Genomic DNA, 22,465 nt, shown 5'->3' with positions numbered 1-22,465 from the left:
TTAAATATTTCCCTTTTTTCAGTAAAGTGTATCTAATTATGAATCTAGCTAAGAATATTAAGAGTATTTTTGAAAATAAAATAAAGACTGAAAATTTTAACTACATTTTTTAGATAAATATGTCCTAGGAATAGAAACTGAAATTTTTCTGTTCATAAATGTATTGAAAAATAATAGTGATGCTAAGTAAAAATAATGTTTCTCAAATTGAAGTTGTATGCATCTCAAATATTGGTTAATCAAATAAAAAAAAAAGAGGAAAAAAATGCTATTAAAAATTAATAATTATAAGAGTCATTTTCGCCCTTTCGGGCACCATGCTACGGGCTCATGCGTAAATAAGACCCTGGTCAAAAACGTTTAAATTATGTTTGCAAGATAATTAAACATACATTAAAGATATCACCCTGAATAACTTTCACGTATTAAGGATTTTCACGTATTAAGTGTCAATTTTAATGGTTCCTGGGGGGACCTCAAATATGATAATTATTTAGTGCTAACTATTAATTATTATTATTTTTACATATTTGAATTCTCAACCTTAAAAATATAGGGGGTTGCCACAATCTGGGAAATATGGTCCCCATAGTTTGGTTAGGAGAGCGATAAAAAGTTGGGATGCCTTAATATTAATTTCACTTTTTGCGTTTTCTGTCATGTTTTTAAAACTAATTAAGCAATTCAAAAATTACCCCTACTCATAAGACCCATTTACCCAATGATAATTTCATGGAAAAACTAATTTTTAATAATTATTTATTATTTAATTTAATTGAAGATGAAAAATGTTGAATTATGAGGTCTGAAATATTTTATACCATATTTATCTACATATTTTTTTAATTCAAAATCAACTGTTTTTATTTAGTAGAAGCCGAGAAAAATTAAAATTAATTATTAAAAAAAATAATTTGGAGACAAGGAAGAACTATTTAAATGGTTCCATTAATATTTAAACGTGGGTTAACTTACGAGGAATTAGACTTACGCACTCGTAGCGTATAGTTTCTTTCATATTTTTTTCGCTAATAATCGATTGCTAATCTTTTTCTTAATCATAAAATTTTTTTTTAGTAAACGATGTTTCTTTTCTAGTTGTAGCAATATGAATAAAATATTTTTTTGAATGAAAACATTTTATTCAACGAATGTCGAAGTTTATCGAATCATGTTTCTGATAGAATATGATTATAGATTAGATTATGATTATACTTAATGTGATTATATTTTATTTTCTGCTTGGCTTTTTTTAATAATTGATACAATATCAATTATATACTTACGTCTGCATAGATTTGGAAAAATATATTTATAAATTTCTTCAATATATATTTTATAATTATTAATACGAATACTTAGTTAAAATTTTTAAGCATCTTAAAATTTCTCAACATATTACATATCATCTTAATCATAAAATTAATTTTTTAATTACCTGTCCGCGCATGTTTCGCAGAACTATTTAACCAACTATTCATTCAAATTTTAACATTTTTAAAAATCTTATTCTTTACGGTGATACGTATATTATTTTTCATTAATATACTAATAAGTGTTTTTTAGTACTTAAATTTAGGTCTTTCTTTAAAGTAAAATTCCTTTTCAAATTATTGTCAAGTTTTTATCAAAAGGAAGCTTAGAATTATTTCCTGCTAGCTGAGAATAAAATCTTGTTAAGAAAATAAAAACATTTTGCTGTTTAAAATTATTCGATTAAAAACAGGTAACTATTTACTAAGCATACTATTTTTTTTCAAAAAATGAGGATAAATAAAAAATTTTTTTTACTGTTTTTTGTGACTTCAATATAGATTATCTAAAATAGTGTTGATGTTTTATACATTTCAAGGAATATGAAGATACCAAACATAAAGAACCATCGAATGCGAAACCGAAATTGAAATATCTCAGTATCTTAAATGCTGTAATAACATCTTAATTGAGAAATAAAATTTTTAATTACCTGGTCATGAGCTGATAAGAATTTAAGAACATTTTCTATGTTTAAATTACTCAGTGCAAAATGTCTAAATGATCGCAGTAAATAAGAGCACCTCTTTCTTTAAGATTGAATAAACAAATTATTTATTCATTTACTTTATGTTGTTTCTTATTTGTTTTGGTTCGTGAAAAGCAAGTTCATATTAGTGCAACTAAAAAAAAACCACAACTGTTTGCTTTGCTTTTTAAATGAACAAATTCGATTTACAATTACATTTTAACGTTTAAACTAATATATTACATAGTTAATTTTAAGAAAGCTGCTTTTTTTAACAGAAGATGCTGAAATAATTTACTTTTGTTAAAATTAATTTTCAACTTTAGCACAATTCCCAAGATTTCATTAGAGCATAATTTGTTTTTAGGAAAACACTTTTTTTTTGCTAAACAGCAAATACTAAAAATTGAAATTTGTAAAAAGATTGCAAAGCCGTATCAATTTTAGAATTATCATTTGATTTGGAAAACATAATATAAAAAAATACTAAATTTTTGAACTTATTTTGATAAGAAAAAAAATTACGCAGCGAGAAGGTTAACATACTTCTTACAGAAAGTGTGAATACCAATTTTTCCTATCTTTCGTCATAAGAGGATAAGAATGATATTGCTCCAAGGAACCTACTCAATGATTTCGTTAATTCCAGAATTGAAATCTGTTTGGACGAAACATATTATTCCTTGAAAGCTAAAACAAGAAAAATTTAGCTATTATTATTTATCTAAGCTTATTCCATTAATTTAATGATAGCGGTATCAAAGTTAAGGATATGTGATGGAATCCCCGTTTGCTATTGTGCCAAAAATGTATTAAATTATATAGCTTGAATAATTTATTTTAAGCAAATTATTTATTAATTTTAAGCACATAAGAGGGTAAAAATAAACTCGATCGAAGTACGCCTAAAGTATACTCTAAAATATATGTAGAATAAACTTTGGAATCGATAAATAAAAATTACATTTTCAAACAACTTCGAGTAGACCGGAAACGTTAACTTGTTTGAAATAGCTGTCCTTGTAACTATTTAATCTTGATTCTTGGTGCTAGGGGATTTTCACTTTTGACTTTTGAAATTTCAATCGAAAACGGAATTTTTTATGTCCCTAAAAATGTCATTAGGCTAGCAGTAAAGAAAAAATTGTACTGCATTGAATTTTTTGGAAAGTTGAGACTAATTTTTATTTTTTCAATCGAAGAACCTATGCTCCTATCTTATGTAAAACATATTCTAATATCACATGAAGTTATTTAATCAATTTCTTCTAATGAATAATCTCAAATTTTTTTTTTCTAAATGAATAATCTCAAGAAGCTGAATGGAAAAGATAAAAACTTCATTGATTTAAAAAATATTAGATTATAATAAAAGTAAACATGTTTTGAGCGTCCAATAATTAACGTTACAAGTCATTCATGCCTGACGAGTCTTGAGAATGGGCTCTTATATTTGAACGCTCGAAGCATGTTGATTTTTATTTCCCTCTTCATATTTTTTGAAGTCAGTAAAGTTTTTATCATCAATCTTACTGTCTTAAATTTGGGTCTTGAGCATTAGTTTGATAAGGATTTTATGCTCGTAAAAGTAAACATATGTATTTTAATATTTTAGCAGGATTCACGTGGTCTTTAAAAATGTAAGAGAACTTCAGAATCAATATTGTCACTATGAAGTTATTTTTAATTTTAAAATTTAAAATAACCTTAAAATTTAAATTAACCTTAAAATAAAAATTTTCAGACCAGATATTTTGACTTAATGAAATTGTATATTTTATAGTTTAAGTTTTTGTGCCACCATTTCAGTATCTTAAGGATCTTACGAACTCTGTTTAAAAGGAGAGTATCGTATCAGATATATATAAGAAAACAAAGAAATCGTAGTAGCGGTATTTTTTGATAAATGTAGTTTATCGTAATTAAAGAGTCCCACAGTGAACTGATCGTTAAGACACGGTTCCCAGCAGATCCCCGAAGTCAAGCATCACTGGCTACTGTCAGTGTGAGGGTGGGTGGTCACTTGGATCACTCTGCGTAGGGACCGAGGGTGTGCGGTATTGGTCTTCGTTAAACTGTGCTACCGTAAAGTGCTCGACTTCGCACGCAGGTTGTCCGGCTACCGAAGCGGGGGTGCCATCCCCTCCGCAGAAGATCAAAATTGTGATGGCATGTCTTCGGATCATCCTCCGGGATGTTTCCCAGACCGTCGCCAATAGCCTATTGTGCAGCTCTAGTGCGACGTAAATTAACAACAACAACAACAACATAATCAAAGAACTTGTTGTGAGACATTTTATGGTGAATTTGCGAAAATAAGTTTTAGAATGTATCGAAACATCAGGATGCTATTTGCAAATCATCTTTTTCCAAAGAAAAAAAATTAACTTAAATATCTAATAGAATGAAGCGATTTTTTTAAACAATAAATCATGCAATATGCAACATATTATTTCAATATGTCATTCTTAAACATAACATATTTCAATGTTTTTAAAATGCCATTTAACATTCAGAAATTCACTCAGTTATAGAAGGAAAGTCATTCTTGATGATATGTTCTTTTTTGCCCTCTGTACAGGTGTTATTGTATGAAGGGAATTATTTTCCCTTAAATTGCAGCTTATGCATTCGTAAAATTTTTAAAGCAGCCAATTCTGAAGCTGTTGCTCACCACAAAATTTACAGCCGAGATAAAATATAACAGTTTAAAAGGTAATGTTTTTAAAATCTAACCAGTATATTTAAGCATCACAACATACTTTTATAAGCCTTTTTATTGATGTTATTGACTTATTTAAATGTCACAAAGGGAAAAAAAACATATTAAATCGCATGTTGAGGAAAAAAATTTGCTAACAGCTTAAATATTTGAGATCAAGATAAAAGCTAGAGAAGTTAGCAGGTCTGAAATACTTATCATTATTTTTTTTTTATCACTAAAAAAAGCTTCAAGTATTATTCTAAAAATCTGGTAAATGGGAAATTTTTAGGATGTATTTATTTTTTCTCAGGACACATCGATGTATCCGAATTCTCGATATAATGAAGAGTGATGTAACGAAAGAATATTGCATAAAATCTGTTTAGAAAACTGAAGGGAGTAGAAATGTTGCTCTTCTAAGAACAAAATGCAAGAGTAGTACTGTATAGTTTTGTGTAAGACTGCTAATGTTTTATCCAAAACTATCGGAACAACACAGACTATTTTTCATAAAGTATATTTAAAATGCACTTCTTCAGTGAAAAAGGATCGTTATAAAAATGAAAATATTGTTTAAGGTTATATGATGACTCGCCCTAGTGTGACATTTGCCAAAACGCTTTTATTCTCCACTTCGTATTTCTTTAGATTTGGAATGAGTATTTCCTGAAAGTAAAAAGGAAAATACTTTTGTTGTGTTTTTAGAACAAATATCAGACTGCCACAGCAAATGGTGTTTATTTAAAAGCAGCTGTGTTTTTATTGTTTTATTATACAGCAGATTTCCACATGTCAAAAATATTAGAATCTTTTGCTGTATGTCATTTTATGTGATTTTTTTTCCTTGTATTTTTATTTTTCAGTTATGATATAAAATATATCTTATGAAATAGTTCAGTTATGCAATATAATTTGAAGAAAAGAATAGGTATAAAAAAGGTGAACATTGATGTATATTTTTTAAAAATATTTTAGTGCAATTGTTTAGAGGAATTTTTTAAATTGGTTATCAGTAAATCTAAATTTGAAGAACTTTATCGATTGTATATTAAATGAATATTTTAATGTTGTTATGATTTTCTGTTTAATTTAATAATCGCGATAAGGTTAAAAATTCTTAAAAATAAGCAACTCATTGTATGTCCTCTACCCCCCCCCCCCCAACTACTACTTTATCAAATATTTCTCTTTTATTCAATGGGTTGCTTCCGTTTTCTTAGCAAATTTGAATTTGCATTTATTACATAATCAGTGAGTATTCAGGGGGATTTAATACAGTAGTTTTAAATTTGAAGAAAAGTTAACGTGCATCATAAAGATTGAGAATTTCATATCAACTTAGAAACTCGTGGCAGGAATTGTCATCGCCCATTGCTAGGGGAGCCTCTATTATATGAAATGGCTGCTCTCCCGCATTTAACTCGGGACTTTTATTTGTCTAAATTATCTTAATTTCATGTTAGACTTATGCTTTCGAATAATTATTGATGAAAACTGCATTCAAATTGACTCTACAAAATAGCTATTTTACAGTAGTTTATTGATTTTGCGACTAATTTGCAAAGGTCGCAACTTTAGTCGCCAAATGATTACATATTCATAAAATAGCTCAGCCCTGTTTGAATAAAGATAAAACAATAATCATTGGAATTAAGTTTTCTGTTATAATAATGTAGATTTATTACTAACACATCGTTAATTTATTAATAGAGTACTTATTAGATTACTTATTAGAGTACTTATTCACTAAATTTGATTAATGTTGTAAATTTTTTTAATCTATTTAAAAATTTTTTCTACATTTTAGGCTTTTATTCATTAAAATCAATATATTTTGGTTCCGTGGAAAAATTAGAAGGAAACGAATGCCTTAACATGTTTTAGGAATTTTTTTTAAATTCAAGATATTGATTACACATCAAATTTTATTACTTTTCTTATATCATTATAAATGCTATAATTATGAAATATTTTTAATGTCATACCCTTTCAGGTGGTATTTAATTCTAACAATCTTTTGAAATAAAATTAGATTTTATTATTAAAATAATATTTTTCTACAAAATAAATATTGAAAATGGATTTCTAATGCACTACATTTTCTTTTCAACAAATGTTTTACTTAGTTGTATTCTAATTCAGTAATATAAATTAATATTTTTTAGGCTTTACCAATAACTAAACATAGTTAAGATATACCATAATATACATAGTTAAGATTTTTATTCAATACTGAATCTTTAATTTAAAATTAGTTCGTTCTGATTTTGCAGGATTTTTATAATTAAGACCCTTTGTCATGGGGCTAGTGCAGACAAAAACAATTTTTTTAAACAAAAAGATTAGCAATCAAGTATTTATTCAAATAAGCTTATATACTTTTTAAAATGAGGAACAACATTCTAATTTCAATAAAATAACACTAAATAGTCGAAATGGTGATTAGTAAGTCGTTTTGTAAAATTCAAAAGATATTGGGCACACCAGTCTATCTCTCCCGTCGATGCTACTGAAGGGTAGATTTAACTACTAATAAATTCTCATAATAGTGGGGCGAATGTGCAATAAATTAAAAAATATTCCAGTTTTTATAAAACTAAAATGAGTTTTTGCTTATTTTGCACGATTTATATCATACTTTTTTTACCCATTGCCAACATATTAAAAAATAGAAATAAAAAAATAAGCAAACATTGAATAACCCTTTAAACTTTTGAGTCAGACTTCAAGTCAATTGTCAAACAACACTTGAATAATTATTTAGAAGAAAAATTCGATAAGTTATTCCAGCCTATTAAAACTTAAAGCCATTAAACCTTGAATAAGTAGCCTAAGCTACTAGATGTAAAAATCAGGGGCCTAACATGAACTATTTTTGGGTCTAGTGTGAAAAAACGTTTAAGGCGAATGTAAAATTGTTTGGGGAAAATACGTAACATGGTTTTTAAGACAACAGACCATATATTTATATTTTTTGTATTTTATATCAGACATATATATATATATATATATATATATATATATATATATATATATATATATATATATATATATATATATATATATATATATATATATATATATATATATATATATATATATATATATATATATATATATATATAATATATATATATATATATATATATATATATATATATATATATATATATATATATATATATATATATATATATATATATATATATATATATATATATATATATATATATATATATATATATATATATATATGTATATATGTATATATATATATATATATATATATATATATATATATATATATATATATGTATATATGTATATATATATATATATATATATATATATATAAATAAATACAAGAAAACACTAAGAAAGTTAAGAAAAACAATAAGTTTCATTTATTGCGCTTAAGCTGCAAGTAAACAGCACTATATATATATATATATACATATATACATAGATACATAGATACATAGATACATATATACATATATATATATATATATATATATATATATATATATATATATATATATATATATATATATATATATATATATATATATATATATATATATATATATATATATATATATATATATATATATACATATATACTAATATATATATATATATATATATATATATATATATATATATATATATATATATATATATATATATATATTTAAGACAATAGACAGACATATATTTTATAAATAAACAGACAAACAACAACAAAAAAAAGATTACTGAATTTTTAAATTTTAATCGGATTTGTATTTATTCAAAAATTATTTAATTTATTTAAACATTATTTCTTAATAAATACAGCTTTAGAATTTTTTATTAAACATCAAGCCTTTAATTTAGCTAAAGTTAATTATTCTGATATCAACTAACATTTTTTAAGTACTTCGTGGCAAGAAAGGTGGAATAGGTCCTAAAAAAGGCAGAATTAGAGGTTTTCGTGTTGGTTTAGTTGTTGGTGGCTTTGTCGGTCTTGAAGTTTTTGGAACTTTCTTAGATGAAGGTCCTGCAGTTAATTTCAATGAGGAAAGTATACGGAATCCTTTGCCGTCTGCTATGTAGTCTACAATTCGTAGTGTTCCCAATGGGTCTATGAAACCATAGCGTCCTTGTACTGTTCCATTAGAATGTCGAGTCTCTTCTCTAAAAGATTGGCTTGGGCCAGTGCCGGTATCGTATCCAAACTGGTAAGAAGAGTGATCTAAATGTTGATATTGAACACGTCCTCCAGCAGGTATAGCTACTTTTCTACCTAGTTGAAGAGACCGAGATTTCCAAACCTTAGAAAAGAGATAAATATTTTTTATTGTTCAGCATTCATTATGTAACTGACTATTTATCAATAAATTTGTCTCTACACTCATTGAGCCTAATGAAGAAAATTAAACCATATTGCAACTAAAAAACTAACTGTTTAAAATTCCATTGCTCAACCTTAGCAAACATCGGTGACAATTCGAATTTTTTTCCCTTTAATCTCGTAATCGAATTGTCAAATCTGTATTCTAACTACATATAATAGTCCTTAAGGCCTTCGTGATCTCATTTAGTATATCACAACAATCTGACTGCCTATAATTATATTTTGTGTCGCATAAAAGTGTAGTGATTTTCTGGTGCTCGAACAATACTTTGGCTATACGCGCCTAAAACTAGGTTAAAACTCATATAGAAAGGTTAAAATTTTTAAACTAAGTTCAAAACAAAATAACTAGGTTGAAACAGAAGCTAGTATTTAAATTTCAGAACTAAAAGGCAGACATTAGAATTGAATCAGTTGATAAAATCTGATGCCTTAAAAATAGAATGCAAGCTTGGATGCAACATTTCTCCAAGCAAATGAGACAAGGTTGGGAATTCACAGTTAAAGTACGGTCGTCATTTAAATTTAAATTTCTAATACCTGGTTAAAGGAAGGCTTGGTGCTGTCCATAAACGATGCTAAACTTTTTTAAAAACATTTTTAAACTCTTCTCCCTATTCACAATGCGTCACACTTCACCAAGTCACATAGTCATGCTTTATTATAGAAAAATATGCCTGCAGCCAATTGAAAAACTTTCTCTATCATATTTCGAATTTTTAAAATTAAAGAAAGATTGAAGGGGGCTCAAGAAGAGCTTCTTTTAAATTTAAAATTCGAAACTTAATTTAAACCTTATCAGACGATTTTATCGATACAAATTAAAATCAATGAAAATACAAAAGAAAACCAATAAAAAAATTCTTTTTTGAATAAATGCTAGAGGAAAAAGAAATGTAAAAATAAATCTTTAAAAATTATTTCATTTCTAATTTTAATTTCTTTAAACAAAATGTGTGGTGTTACACTTCTCCTTCCCCCTTGTCATACTGTCATAACATCACAAAAAGCTCTACTCCAAGAAGGATGACATTCGTTGACAGTTTCTTTAAATGTATGCGATTCTCGGTAAAAATTACTCAGTCGAGGTGCCTCATTAAAAATAAATTTTGTGTTTTAATTTTACACTTAAATTTTGCATTTATAATTCCGGTATGCCTGCATAGAGGTATAATAATTTTTATGATCTTATTTATTATCACAGAACAGTCTAAAATTAAAATATGCTTAATATAAAAAATTAGCGATATGTCAACCTTTATGGTCAGGAAGATATAGTTTATACTTGTGTTATTCTTTAATTTTTTATCTCGAAATTAAAACTTTTCAAATGTGCAAGAATTTAAATTAATATTTAACCTAGAAGGCAAACTTTCAAAATTTTGATTGTGACTTCTCGTGTTGTACCCTATGTTAATTGTATCCTTTTATCGTTGATTTTAGGGAACACTACTTTGCAAAAAATTCCAGATCAAATTACGGAATAAAGTACCGGCACGTATCCGTAAAACCGTAAAATCTATTTTTACCGTAAAATACTAAGCCGTATTTCTTACAGTAATATTTATTCAATTAGAGTGATTCAGCCATTTTACTTTAATTATTACTATGAAAATTGCAGTATATTAGATTTTTTGTTCCGTAACAAGTTCCGGTAAAAATGGATTTTACTTTTAACAGTAATTTGATCTGGAATTTGTTACAATGTAATACACAACTCATAAAAACACACAAACATATAAAATTTTATTGCAAGTAAGAAAAAAAATAAACAAAATATATTAATAATGAATGAAAAAGAGAACGAGAACTTCAGGGTATTTTTATTAATTAATCAGGAAATTTTTCTTTATAAATTATATATAAGAACAATTTCAAGCAAACATCTAATTTTACTTTAATATCTTTAAAACGAAACTTTTATGTAAAGCATGAGTTTTTTTTCTTAATTTGTAGCATAAATGTAAAGTGAGCCAAAAAAATAAATAAAATGGATCACCCTTAATAACTTTTGTTCTTATGATCGAATCTTCACGTTCTAGGACTCACTCTTAATGACTCAAGGGAGTGAATTCAAATAATGCTAATTAATAAGCGCAGACGATATTCTAAGTTACGAAATCAGGAACAAAACCGTCCTTTCTCTGAATAAACATAACTTTTATTTCGAAGAATTCGGATTTCTTACCCCCAAAATGTAGCGGGTAGCCGCTATCTGGGAAATATGGTCCCATTAGTTTGATTTGGAGAGGGCTCCAACGTTTGGACCCTTTAATGTTAATTTTGCTTTTTGTGTATTTCGCTATATCGTGAGAACTTTTGAAGTGCGTAAAAATATAAAATTCGCTTATCCAAAAATAATTCCATGAAAAATATAACTTTTAGTAAAGATTTATTATTTTTTATTATTTAATTTAATAATGGTCGAAAAAATTTAGAATGGTAAGGTATGCAACTTTTTCTATCATTTCAAAGAATATGGTGGTAAAATGCAAAATTTGAACAAAATTAGTTGAAAAGTTCTTGAGAAATTTAATTTAAGAAAGTCAGATATTTAAAATTCGATTTCACAGGAACTATTCGATCAATTTTGCTAAAATTGCGTATTTTGCCATGCAAAATTATATTTATTCTTTAAAATGATGCAAAAATTTGTTTACTTTGCAATTCAAAAAATTTCTACCACTATAAAGTAATAAAAAATTATAAATATTTACTAAAAGATTTTTTTAGCAATGAAGCACAGTTGCAAAAGGAAAATTACATTTTCAACAACACGCGTTTAAGAATAAAATTACAAAGCCACTCATAAAGCTAAGTAACGATATAGGAAAAAAAGTAAACTATTTGCGTTAAAAGTCACTATTTTATGAAATGTAACGCATAGTTGATAATGAATTTTAAAAGATTATTGTTATCGTAGCGCGTAATGTTACCATAACAAATCGGAGGAGAAATGAATTTAAAAAATATTAACTACTTCCGAAAAATATTTTATTTCCATAAATCAAACGAATCTTTGCTTAAAGTAAGCTCATTAAATGAGTATTAAACTTGTTTTGCTCAGTTAATAGTGACATAAATGAAGTTTATGGAGAATTTTGTGAGTTTTAATTTAATTGAAAGTAACTTAAAAGATTTATTTTAAAACTTTCATTCGGTATTTTATTCATATATATAAACGGATCAATATTAAATGTCTGTTCTTAATTCTTTTGATAAGAATCTCGACGAAGCCAGTTAAATTTATGTTAGTTTCTTATGAAAGTTCATTAGTTTCTTAATTATAATTGAACGTCACATTTTGAAAGATAAGTTTTCTATTTATGATAAATATATGGTAACAAATAAATATTTCAAAAAATAATTTTAAAAATGACAAATCAAAGTAAATAGTTCATTTTAAGTTATTAATAAGTACTTAAATTGAATTATTTTTACATCAGTATTAATAATGAAGCTTTATTTTTAAATTTGATTTGGTTGAAATATTTTACTTCTTGACGTTTTTAAATAGATAAAATTTTATTTTCCTTTTAAGTAAAAATTGAATTGAAAGTAGGTGGACAAAAGGCACTAAAGGGACATTGCTGCGCTAAATAAGTGTTTTTAAAAACAGGTCAGAATGTAACAAAGCTATAAACATTCATTATTATTAACTTAAAATTCCATTTTTAGTTAGACTAGTTTTAAATTATATGTCCATGTTGAGCAATGACATGGATTACATATGACTTTTAAAACTGAAACAATCAAGCAATTATAAAAGCATTATGTTAAGTATTAAAAAAACGGGCATTTTAAGAATTTTTTTTTTAACAAATTAAGAATCAAGTGAGGAAAAATGAAATTTAATTTATCGGGGTAATCCAAGCCACAGAGACCAAAAAGACCACAATTGTCCTGAATAATGTACTGAAAAGCCTTAACGACGGGAGATGATTTTGTGAGAAATATGCTTATGCCTAATTTTTATATATATATATATATATATATATATATATATATATATATATATATATATATATATATATATATATATATATATATATATATATATATATATATATATATATATATATATATATATATATATATATATATATATATATATATATATATATATATATATATATATATATATATATATATATTATTTTGTGGGAAAGAGAATAATTTCAAGAAATGGGGAAAAATTACTCTTGAAACGATGGAATCTTGACATTTATTAAAGATTTTAAACTTAAATCTGATTTTGCTAAGACTCAATATCCCTTAAGAACTGAAAACAAGCTTAAAAGTTTTGACGTTGACCGAGATTTCAATATGTCCTTAAAACAGAAGGAGATATTTCAACCGTGCATTTTGACGTAAATTCTGAAGCAGTGAGGTTAGATATAAGGGTTGGCTTAAATAAATTATGCTAAGTCTAAGAGTCTAGTCAAGCAATTAAATTCACAGTGTGCTAAAATTAGAGATTTATAAATAGTAAAATTTCACTATATTTGATTCATCTTATATGTGTTGACAAATGTTTTTTATCATTAATTTCAGGATGAATTCTATTAGAAATTGACTGAGAGATGAGAATTTGGTATTACTTTAGAAATAGGATAGAAAAAATAAGGAGCTTTTAAAAATTAAATTTGTTATAGCATTTATATTGTTGTTGTAATGTATGTACACTACCGGTCAAAAGTTTGCGAAAATTTTGAAATCTACAAAAAAAAGTTCTAAATTCAAATGTTCATAGAACTGCGAAAAATCATTCAAATTGCATGAAAATTTGATATGTTCTAAGGTGAACCCTCTATTGTTAGTTACATATGATCAAATTGCAATACTTTGTTTTTTGCGAACTGAATCCAGCTTTTCATCACGAGTTGTTTCTATGGTGAAAAAAATTGTTAAGTTTGAACACTTGCCAAACTTGCAAAAAAAAAAATTTGTACTTTCTGTTAATAGAAAATAGTTATTTGAACAGTTCTATGTAAGCCCTCAAAATTTCAAATTGATTTGATTTTTTTTTGACGAAGTTATAGAATTTTGAAAAACATGTGTACTTTTCTCGAATTTTAAACATTCCACATTTGCGGTCCTTTGGTCTATACATCTTCGACCAAAGAACTTTTTAATTTTAATGTTTTCTATATTTTCAAATAATTAATATTGATTATAAAACAAATATTCTTATTTATTATAGTAATTATTGTTACTACAAAGAATTTATTATGAATATAATTAAAACAATATCTCATAGATGTCACATTTCATCGAAAATTTGTTTGTTCTTGCAAACGATGCTCTGATATTTGAATCGAAGTCAGTTATGGGACATTTTACAACAGGAATGGAACTCTATATCACTTGAACTGATTAATGGTTTATTAGAACGAATGCTATGCATATGTAAGGCTATAATAAAAGCAAAAGGTGGATGGTTCGAGGAATCTAAGATTTAAATGTTAATTTATTTAATTACAAAATACGAATAAGAATATGTTAAATATTTGACCTGTTGTAAATAAAATAGTTTAATAAAAATGAAAATTTTTTATACTATTGTTATTATTTTTTTAGAATTATTTATGTAATTATTGTTATAACTTTTTATTTTAATTTAATATAAAGTAAAAATATCACAACAAAACTAATACATGTAAGCAATAAATATAAACAATAAATATAAACAATAAATATAAACAATAATAATTACAATAATGAATAAGAGTATTTGTTTTATAATAAATATTAATTATTTGAAAATATGGAAAACATAAAAATTAAAAAGTTCTTTGATAGAAGATGTATAGACCAGAAGACTGCATATGTGGAATGCTCAAAAATCGAGAGAAGTACACATGTTTTTCAAAATTCTATAACTTCGTCAAAAAAAATCGAATCGATTTGAAATTTTGAGGGCTTGCATAGAACTGTTCAAATAACTATTTTCTATTAACAGAAAGTAAAAAAAATATTTTTTGCAAGTTTGGCAAGTGTTCAAACTTAACAACTTTTTTCACCATAGAAACAACTCGTGATGAAAAGCTGGATTCAGTTCGCAAAAAACAAAGTATTGCAATTTGATCATATGTAACTAACAATAGAGGGTTCACTTTAGAACATATCAAATTTTCATGTCATTTGAATGATTTTTCGCAGTTGTATGAACATTTGAATTTAGACCTTTTCTTTGCAGATTTCAAAATTTTCGCAAACTTTTGACCGGTAGTGTATAATTTTGTAATGTTTGTATAGTCTTCTTTTCTAGATCAGCAGCTTTTGGCGGCCTTTGGCTTTCTTTGCAATAGAGATCCATGTCATTTTCTCGCTAGATTTCTTTTCCCAGTTTTATTTTCATTTTTTCAGGTCTTTCTCAACCGGATCCAGCCATCTTAGCTTCGGTCTTCCTCTTTTCCAATTATTGTATAATTTTCCTTTCACGATATTCTTAGGCATGTCTGTTTTCACTTTTTTCGACATGTGCTATCCTTTGCATTCTTTTAACTTTGATAAATCTTACGATGTTTTCCCCTTTAATTAATTTTATTTCCTGTTTGTATCTTTGCCTCCTTGTGTTATCTTTGTTGGATAAAACCCTGGTTTCAGATCTATAATATACTATTAGCCTTATTAGGGTTTTATATACATATCAGCATTTTACATTTATTAAAACATTTATTCTTGTATTAAATATTTATTACTAATATCTTAAATACTTTTTGTAAAGATAAAAGTTTAGGAAATAAAAAGGAAGGAGTAAAGAAAAATATTTTTGAAAATCATAGTCCATGCCAGCAAGCAAAGAGTATTAGAAAATAATTCTCAACCTTTAATATTAACTACTATTTAAGAGGAGCCTTTTGAATAATATACTAAATGAGTATGGAAGTTTTATTTTTAATGTTTTTTGAATAAAATGGACTCTATGCAATGGGGCAACTCATTTTTTCGAGTGCTACAGAAATACATGCATTTTTCGATTGAGAAAGTGGATATATCAGAATTTGAAACTAACCAGCAAACAATTGCAACCACTTGGAAGACCCAATGATCAAGCCTTTTGAAAGAGACTCTTCAAAGACCAAAAAGGAAAAGGAGCTTTTCAAGAAAAAAAATTCCAACTGTAGTTCTTGTTTGATATCAAGAAAAAGTCATAGATATGGACAGGTTTTTTGAAAAATCAGGAATCTCTCCTTTGAAATACTAAAGGAGAAATTATTTATGAAGATAAAACCGATTTTTTGAAATAATATTGTAAATATCATAAACGACTTTTTTTTAGAAACAGAAAATCAGTTCTTACAGAAAATAGGTATTTTTAAAAGCTTCAAATGATGTCTACTTATCAATATATTTAGATGTCAAAAAGTAAATTGTTGTAATTGTAAAAGTTAAGAAATATAAAATATAAAGTATGCAAAAATGCACAATGTTTTAGTTTTATTTTATTATATTTATAAACACAAATCTTATGCCATATCTTTTTATAAAAAATATAATATCATAAAATGACTTTGTCATAAAATTAGTAATAAAAAATTTGTTTAAAATATGATCAATGTTATGGCGACCTTCAATATTTTGAGTAAGAAGTAAAGAAATGCTTTAGAACTCCTTTACTGCAGATGAAGGCGACGTATTCAGGCCGCAAAAGCTCTGGGATTTGTCTGAGAAGTTATACAATTCTATCTAGTTTTTTTTATTCACTAATACATCGAGCCAGTGAGTTCCAAGTGTGATGCCAGTGAGGTTTGATGTGATGAGCTATCAGAAATTCATGATTGCACAGGTATTATCTTGTAGTGCAAAAAGCAATTTGAAAATAAGGAGATCTTAGCTTTCGCGATAAAATGTGAAATCGTCGTAATTCATAAATTCTTCAATTTTCGAAGTCATGCAAAATATTTCTTGATTTGTTAATCTCGATTAAATTTCCAAATTCGGAAAAAAAATCATCACACATATTAACTATTTGTTCAATTTCAGTTTCAATTGCTATGCAGTATTTATAGTATTTGTCTCCAACGGAAATGTAAAACTGTTATCACGTTACATATCTCAAAAGGAACAAAATCACCTGAATTCAGTTGCAATTTAATTTGGAAAGTTTGAAATGAATGACTCATTAAGGGTAAGTATTGAGGTCTATCATAATACTAACTTATTGTTCTCCATCCTACCCTTTTATTCGAACGATGTGTAAAAGAAGAGCTTGTATATTATCCACTATTAGAGGTGAAATATGATTCGCTTTAGCGTAGAAAACCGAAAAAGTAGATCCAACTTCAGGAATGGATTCATTTTTCTTACTACCTTGTATGAAAGTATTTGAGGGAAAACCCGAGAGGACTTAAAATTTTTCAGATATAAAGTTTTGTCCTGAACAGCATTTATTTTTAACTACTTTTTATTTTTGCGATAAGACAGAGTAAACCAAACAGGATTTTTTGGTAATAATATTTAATATATCCAATACCTTTTGTTTGATTACTTGTTGCAAAAAATTTGATATGTACGCTTTTCAAGTAATCCTGAATCTCAAGTAATCTTGAACTTATTTTTAAATTCTGTTGCATTATCTGATTGCAATGGTTCAAGTTTACTTTTCCTAAAAATATACTCTAATTCTGCTTTTACATTTTTCCGTTATATTTTTGATGGGAGTTGCCAAGACATGCATTGAAAAGCGTCTATGCTCGTTAATAAGTATTTTTTTAAATCCTTGATTGAATTTAGAAATAGATTGCATATAGACTAAATTTACTTGAAGTTGTCGATTCATATCACTCATTGATACACGATTTCGTTGAAAATTGTGTCTGATGGGCTTATGGAATGTATATGAATCTTCAAAAGAGACTAATTTCTTAATAGTGTTTGTATTCTCTTTACCAACGAGAGCACTGTTTAATGCGTCAGTACCACCAAAACTAGATGGTTGCTTAAGATCTTTATATAACGCTTCCATGTTAACTGTACAAAATTTAAGGTTAGAATGAAAACATATTACTTACAGTTTGGGTTTAGGGTTAGTTGTTGATATTTCTAACAGTTTGGGGAAAATAGTATATACTAAACAGACTTCATGGAATTTATACAGTATAAAAAATAGATTGACTGCTTAAAGTTTATTACACTCCCTTCGGCTTTCGCATCACTTGTGTGTTATGATATGCAAGGTCTATGACTTTGCTCTGATTTTAAAAATACGATTACATTTCCAATTGTAGCTGATAAAATAATTCTGATAAAAAATAATTATATATTAATTAATGATTGTAATAATTAATGATGAGTTAATAATAGTTAATAATATTAACTATTAACCTATCCCTGAATGCTTGAAAATCCTTTAAATATCGCAAAAATCCCTAAAACGGTCCACGGAATTCCTATATTGTCACCTAAAATCCTTAAAAAAGTCTCTGATCCTTGATGTTTCTGGTCTCCTAAACCTTATTTCTTCACATTTCACAAAAATTTAAATTGAATAAAATACATGAAATAAGTAATTTAATAAAATACAATTAATAATTATAAATTTAATAAATTACATAAATTAATAAAATACATAAAATTGATAAAACGCTACATAGTGAAGCAGGAACATTTAAAAGTGATTAATTTATAAAAAGGAATTATTAAGTGAAAAATAACGAAAATGAAGTACAGTAGGGAACCGAATATCCGGAACGATTGGGACCATCGCTATTCCGGATAAATGATTTTTCCGGTTTTCTGAATCGCTACAAAAAGCCGTTTTTTCTTTGTTAAACCCAACTAAAAAAAAAAAAAATTTGAAATAATCTTAAAAAGAAGAAAAAACAATGAGGTAATACACTAATAATTATTTCCAAAATGATGGTAAGGTAAACATCTTTAAAAAAAAATCCTAAAATCTTATGAGGAAAAATTTTTTTTTTAAAATGGTGGGAAAATTTATCGATTTCGTTCCGGTTTTTTGGTTTTCCGGTTTTCTGATTTCCGGATAACGGGTTCTGTACTGTATTTGAAAACAGCGACATATCCTGAGCCCAGGAAAACATACACAATATATATATATATATATATATATATATATATATATATATATATATATATATATATATATATATATATATATATATATATATATATATATATATATATATATATATATATATATATATATATATATATATATATATATATATATACATACATATATATATATATATATATATATATATATATATATATATATATATATATATATATATATATATATATATATATATATATATATATATATATATATATATATATATATATATATATATATATATATATATATATATATATATATATATATATAGTTAATTATGACGACAATGTCAAAAATAGCCAAGCATCCGACATTTATTTTTGAGAGCTTCACACAGTATTATTTATTTATTTGGTTTTTAAATATCTTTTAAATGCTTTTCGTATGAATCTAAAACATATATCACTTTGAGATAATAAGTAGTTAAAAATTAATGACTTAAGATATACTTTCAGAATATTTTGAGCAAAAATTACGAATTAAAAAAGTTCTTTAGAAATTTAACGTTTCTTACTTATGAAGAGTAAAAGAATAATAATTCTATGTTAATTGAAAATTGATTATGCAGAAAACCCAATTTTGCCATCTGTTGTTTACATATTTCTTTCGGTAATTGAACTACATTTGATACGATATTATTTCGTGAAAAATAAGTGGCAAATTTGGAATCGATATCTTAATTTTAAAATTCAGCACATCTTTGAATTGGAATTCTATTATCCTTGCATTTTTTTTTGGGGGGGGGGGGGGACTATTTGTAACATGGGTATTACAGGGATCCAATTTTCGAGGGAGACGAAATAAAAATATATAAATACAATAGTTCTTTAACATAAGAAAAAAAATTCTTATATCTGCTGAATATGTACAGAAAGATTAATTATTTTTTGTATTTTTGCTGTTTTTAGTTTTGATGAATTTAATCGATATGATAATGATTTATGAATTTCTTTTATTTGTCTTAAATATTGAGAGGTACTTTCACAGAGATTTCAAATTATTTTGGGGGGCATATATCAATCGTCCTTTCCTCCAACGACATGCATGTATTTGTAATATTTTCCGTATCACTCTAGTTTTAAGAACGAACAATAAAAAAGAAATGCGTATGGTATTTCCTTCTCAAAGATTTTAAGAGAACACGCATTCTAGTTTTATACGTGCATAATATGTTAACTTTTTGAACAACTTATGTGATTACAAAACAGAGTTATGGTTTTTGGCTTCCAAGTGTTATCTTATACAAGCTTTATGTTTTTTTTCCAGAAAATAAAAAGTAATATTCTTTTATTTTCAACCTGCAATATAGCTATTAATGATTTAGAAAAAAATGGCATTCGGATGCATAGTGGATTAAGTATTTTCGTAAAATTTTTATTTTATGTAAAAAGTAGTATTTTGTTATCAAATAAATTCGAAAAAGTACAAACGTTCGGTATATCTCTGAAATATTTTTTCGTTACCGAAATAAGTTCGTAAATATTAAAACTAACTATTAATTAGGAAGTTTCTATCCAGTAATTTCAATGTAAATTTTCTTTCTAAGGATAATAAATTTTAATTTGTTGGTTGTATAAGTCAATTGTAATATTCAATTTTTTTTAAAATTTGATATGTTTATATTCGAGAATGCATAATAGTTAGATCTCAAGTTTAATATCATGGGCAAAAAGGAACACAAAAAACAATAATAAGGAAATATAATAGCCAGAAACAGGATGATGAGAAAAATAACCATTTTTCATGGGTTGGTTTAAATAATATTATTTTGTTTCAGTGAAATGTTGAATATCCATTCATAAATTCAAAAACAAAATTGTTTTCCGAACTAACTTGAAAATTGCAGGTGTTGCTAGTCTAACCATTCTGTACAGCAACTCTTTATAACACTTTGGAAAATTAATTTAATTATTCACAAAATAAAGGATCTTTTTCAAAATTTTGATTAACTTAAGTATATTGCTAAAAAAAGAAAAAAACTAAAATATGCTAATTTCTTCTTCCGCTAGAGTGGAATATTAAATTAGGGATTAAAGGATAAAATTAACTAGTAGAACTACATAAGCATATAGTTTGCATGCTATGTGTTTCCAAGTAGAAAGGATAAAGTCGAACAGTCATAGAGAGTTAAAGTATTTTATATTACAAACATTTATTTAAAAATGCTTCTTCGTATAAGATTATTTGCGAGTATTGAAAAGCGTATTTCCAATAAGCAATCTGATAACGATTACTTGTGATTTTCTATTACAGTCCAGTGGTGGAAATGGCTTATTACCCTAGTTTATCTCGCTTAGTTTAGAGTTTTAAGTACATTGATTTAACTGGTAATAAGATCTATCCTCGAATTTCAGACATTAGTTAAACAGACATTATCGTTTGAGAGATTAAAAATAAATTTGACTATTAAATAAGCTATTCCATTATCGGATGCTTGGGAAACAACGAATTTATTCATATCTTATTGAGTTGTTAATTCAATTATAGTACACTATTGTTTGTGAAAATTATAACACCATAAAGGAATTATGCAAATTGAATTAAACTTATATGAAATATAAATGTTTATGCATGCTTACTTGCATCACTATCAGTATGTCAATATGTAAAATAAATTTCATCAGTTTTTGACAATTTCATCGTAGTGTTGCAATTTTACTTGAGTAATGTAGGTACAGGTTTTGCAGTGTGTCACGAAATGTTTAGAGTACAAAAAGCAAAAATGAACTATTTTTTGCTCAGTTTATTTTCATTAATATGACGGGTAAGAAAAATGGTGTCGAAAAATAATCGCAAAAATTAGCTTCTCTGAAATTACTTCCGAAATGCATACAACTGCACTAACAACATGGCCATCAAATTTAAATCTATCGGATAAGTGACAAATTAAATTCATCGGGAAAATTCAACAGGAATACATAAATTTAAATTCATCAGCATAAATGACGAAGAATTTACGAAAAAAATACTGTCAACCGTCTGCAGTTTTAAGAAAGTTACGTTTATATGGGGAAATGACTCCAGTTGTCCTCAAAACATTTCTCGAACTGAAGATTCCAAAGAATTGTGTCATTAGGCGCACTGTAAAAAATTTTGGTGTATATTAACCCCCAAAATAGTGGCAATTTCGTTATACTAAAGTGGTGAAGTGAAAACTATAGATAACTTTTGTTCCTTGGTGTTTCACTACACCAGGAGAATATTCTTTTTGCACTATTTAGTGTAAATTAGCTGCCACCATTTTTCGAATTCAGTAGCACTAAAATTTATTAT

At 26.2% G+C, this 22,465-nt stretch overlaps 1 protein-coding gene across 1 annotated transcript in view; it reads right to left on the bottom strand.

Annotated features, from left to right (window-relative positions):
• Positions 1-8,483: 8,483 nt before the first annotated feature.
• LOC107452611 (cuticle protein 6) overlaps positions 8,484-22,465 on the bottom strand; it is a 53,239-nt gene continuing 39,257 nt past the window's right edge. The window contains exon 2 of the mRNA XM_016069135.5: positions 8,484-9,022. Within this exon, the coding sequence (XP_015924621.1) occupies positions 8,621-9,022 (402 nt within the window). The 3' untranslated portion in view covers positions 8,484-8,620. The remainder of the gene's footprint in view (positions 9,023-22,465) is intronic.

This window comes from Parasteatoda tepidariorum, chromosome 11 (genome assembly GCF_982258835.1).
Source record: "Parasteatoda tepidariorum strain Cologne lab strain chromosome 11, Ptep-v5.0, whole genome shotgun sequence".
Lineage (NCBI taxonomy): Eukaryota > Metazoa > Arthropoda > Arachnida > Araneae > Theridiidae > Parasteatoda > Parasteatoda tepidariorum.
This window is presented reverse-complemented; position numbering and strand designations above follow the sequence as displayed.